Raw genomic sequence first — 3,414 nt, 5'->3', positions numbered from 1 at the left:
ATTCTCATTATCATACCCATGCTTACCACACAAGAAGCCCACAGGAACACAGGTTACTGTAGATGCAGCAGATGCCAAGAGAGTGTGCTCCCAAACTCCAGGCAGAGGAAGATGCTTACAGTTATAGCCTATACTTCTCACTAATATTCCAGATGAGGAGAGAAAGAGAACGTGCTTCCACGTTGTTACAGTAAATATCCCTCATTCTGAGGACAATAAAGGGCCATTTCATAGACATCACATCTAGCCTTTTCCATGGCCTAATGGAAAGCAGCAATACACGGTTAACTAAAGACATGTCTAGGAAGTCTCCTTAGAACACAATGAAAGGAAATTGTAGTAATTTCTTCACTGGTCTCTTAGTGTATGTGCATATGTGTGCAAATGCGTGCAAGTCTACGTACAAAAATGAACACATCTCACTTTTTTGCTCTTCACAGTGGATCCCAAATTTTAGGATTTATGAGCTGTCAGAATTTCAATAAGTGAAAATGTCATCTTATTTCTAATGATATATTTGATTAAGCCATGCGAATAAGGAATAGAAATTCTTCAAAGTTTATTGAGACCAATCAGTATGTAAAATTCTTCCTGTATTGGTAACCAGCCTTTACTGAATGCCTCCTCTGGGCATCTGTGCTGTGCCAAGGGGTCTACATGTGTTACTTTATTTAATTCTCCTGTGTCCTAGAATTATGTGTTCACCAAATCACTCCTTTCACGAGAAATATATTTTCCAGCCCCCTTGATGTTATTTGGGACTGAGGGGCTGTTATGGTCAATGAAACATGGGCAGGAGTGAGGCACGCCGTGTTCAGAGCGTGCCCGTCACATCTGCCATATGCTTCTTTGCACACATGCTCTCTCTTTCTTTCCTCGTTGGTTGACTGGATGGAGAAGGTCCAGGGGAGGATCCTGAGGCCCCTGAGTCACTAAGTGAAGGCTGTGTGGACTCTGTGGAGTAAGGCTACTGAGGAAAGCTGGTGGGGATTATAGTAACTGATGAGTTTTCACAAGACATAAATAATGTTAAGCTACTAAGATTTCATGGTTGTTTCTGCAGCAGCTAAGTTATTTAACCTAACACAGCAATTGTTAACTGCAAAAAGAGTGCTGCTATAATTTAAAAACAAAACAAACAGACACCGTCTTTGGGGTGATCCGTGGTGGACGTTTTGAGGGCAGCTGACCTGCAGACTGCGCGTCCCGGACCGCCTCCCGTGGAAGCCTGAGCCGGCCGTGTAGCTTTCTCCCTTTGTCTCATAACCATGTCCACCAACGAGAATGCTAATTCACCAGCTGCCCGCCTTAACAGATTCAAGAACGAGGGGAAAGACAGTACAGAAATGAGGCGGCGTCGAATAGAAGTTAATGTGGAGCTGAGGAAAGCGAAGAAGGATGACCAGATGCTGAAAAGGAGAAACGTAAGCTCGTTTCCCGATGATGCTACCTCTCCACTGCAGGAAAATCGCAACAACCAGGGCACTGTAAATTGGTCGGTTGATGACATTGTCAAGGGCATAAATAGCAACAATTTGGAAAGCCAGCTCCAGGCTACTCAAGCTGCTAGGAAACTGCTTTCTCGGGAAAAGCAGCCCCCCATAGACAATATAATCCGGGCTGGTTTGATTCCAAAATTTGTGTCCTTCTTGGGCAGAGCTGATTGTAGTCCCATTCAGTTTGAATCTGCTTGGGCTCTCACCAACATTGCTTCCGGGACATCAGAACAGACCAAGGCTGTGGTCGATGGAGGCGCCATCCCAGCGTTCATTTCCCTGTTGGCATCTTCCCACGCCCACATCAGCGAACAGGCTGTGTGGGCTCTAGGAAACATTGCAGGTGACGGTTCCGTTTTTCAAGACTTGGTTATCAAGTATGGTGCAGTTGATCCGCTTCTGGCTCTCCTCGCGGTTCCTGATATGTCATCGTTAGCATGTGGCTACTTACGTAACCTTACTTGGACACTTTCAAACCTTTGTCGCAACAAGAACCCCGCACCCCCGCTAGATGCCGTTGAGCAGATTCTTCCTACCTTAGTTCGTCTCCTGCATCACGATGATCCAGAGGTCTTAGCAGATACCTGCTGGGCCATCTCCTACCTGACGGATGGTCCAAATGAACGGATTGAGATGGTTGTGAAAACAGGAGTTGTGCCCCAGCTTGTGAAGCTTCTAGGAGCTACTGAATTGCCCATTGTGACTCCTGCGCTAAGAGCCATAGGAAATATTGTCACTGGGACAGATGAACAGACTCAGGTTGTAATAGATGCAGGAGCGCTTGCTGTCTTTCCTAGCCTGCTAACGAACCCCAAAACTAATATTCAGAAGGAAGCCACGTGGACAATGTCAAACATCACAGCTGGCCGCCAGGACCAGATCCTGCAAGTTGTGAATCACGGATTAGTCCCATTCCTCGTTGGTGTTCTCTCTAAGGCAGACTTTAAGACACAAAAGGAAGCTGTCTGGGCTGTGACCAACTATACAAGTGGTGGGACAGTTGAACAGATTGTATACCTCGTCCATTGTGGCATAATAGAACCATTGATGAACCTCTTAACTGCGAAGGATACCAAAATTATTCTGGTCATTCTGGATGCCATTTCCAACATCTTTCAGGCTGCTGAGAAGCTAGGTGAAACCAAGAAACTTAGTATAATGATCGAAGAATGTGGAGGTTTGGACAAAATCGAGGCTCTACAAAACCATGAAAATGAGTCTGTGTACAAAGCTTCATTAAACTTGATTGAGAAGTATTTCTCTGTAGAGGAAGAGGAAGATCAGAATGTTGTGCCAGAAACTACCTCTGAAGGCTATACGTTCCAGGTTCAGGATGGCACTGCTGGGACCTTTAACTTTTAGCTTGTACAGCCGACGCAGAAAGTTGTTTGTGGTGTGCTTTGTTTGGTAGAAGTTTGTCTTACTGTTTCTCTACTAAGAACTCTTTTTAAATGTTTTGTTATTGTAGCACTTTTTACAACAAAACTCTACTTGACCAGTTCCAAACTGTAAAAACTGTATGAAGCTCCTCCTCCCAGTGGGTTTCTTATTTCTATGTGGACTCTCTTCTCTTGCAGTGTCCTGTAAATAAAGATTAAATTCCACCCTTTTCTTTAAAAAAAAAAAATAAAAATAAATAAAAATAAAAATAAAAACAAAACAAACAAACAAACAAAAAAAAACAAAAACAAAACTCCTGAGATGTGTAGTTTTTGCCTTATAGGTCAGGGGATAGGCAGAGAGGAGACAAATAAGAGAGCCTCAAAGGATGGGAACTTGTGTCATTCACAGCAAAATATCTGGTATCACTATTTCCTGCCATAGGGAAGAAGGTAAACACACACCTACGAAGCCAGCAGCTACGTCTGCTGCATGCTGCTAGCTGCTTCGGTAAGGCTTTGTAAGAAGGAGATGGACA

At 44.0% G+C, this 3,414-nt stretch overlaps 1 protein-coding gene across 1 annotated transcript; it reads left to right on the top strand.

The window, feature by feature from the left end:
• Positions 1 to 1,185: 1,185 nt before the first annotated feature.
• On the top strand, positions 1,186 to 3,123 carry LOC125085243 (importin subunit alpha-1-like). Its single transcript, XM_047703547.1, has one exon. The coding sequence runs from the start codon at positions 1,269 to 1,271 to the stop codon at positions 2,856 to 2,858; it is 1,590 nt and encodes a 529-aa protein (XP_047559503.1). The 5' UTR covers positions 1,186 to 1,268; the 3' UTR covers positions 2,859 to 3,123.
• Positions 3,124 to 3,414: the final 291 nt, after the last annotated feature.

Source organism: Lutra lutra, chromosome 14, assembly GCF_902655055.1.
Source record: "Lutra lutra chromosome 14, mLutLut1.2, whole genome shotgun sequence".
Taxonomy (NCBI): Eukaryota; Metazoa; Chordata; class Mammalia; order Carnivora; family Mustelidae; genus Lutra; species Lutra lutra.
Note: the sequence above shows the minus strand (reverse complement) of the source record. Positions and strands in the feature narration are given on the sequence as shown.

Excerpts from the sequence above, each read along its gene's own strand:
- LOC125085243 (XM_047703547.1), top strand. The coding sequence starts at position 1,269 with ATGTCCACCAACGAGAATGCTAATTCACCAGCTGCCCGCCTTAACAGA.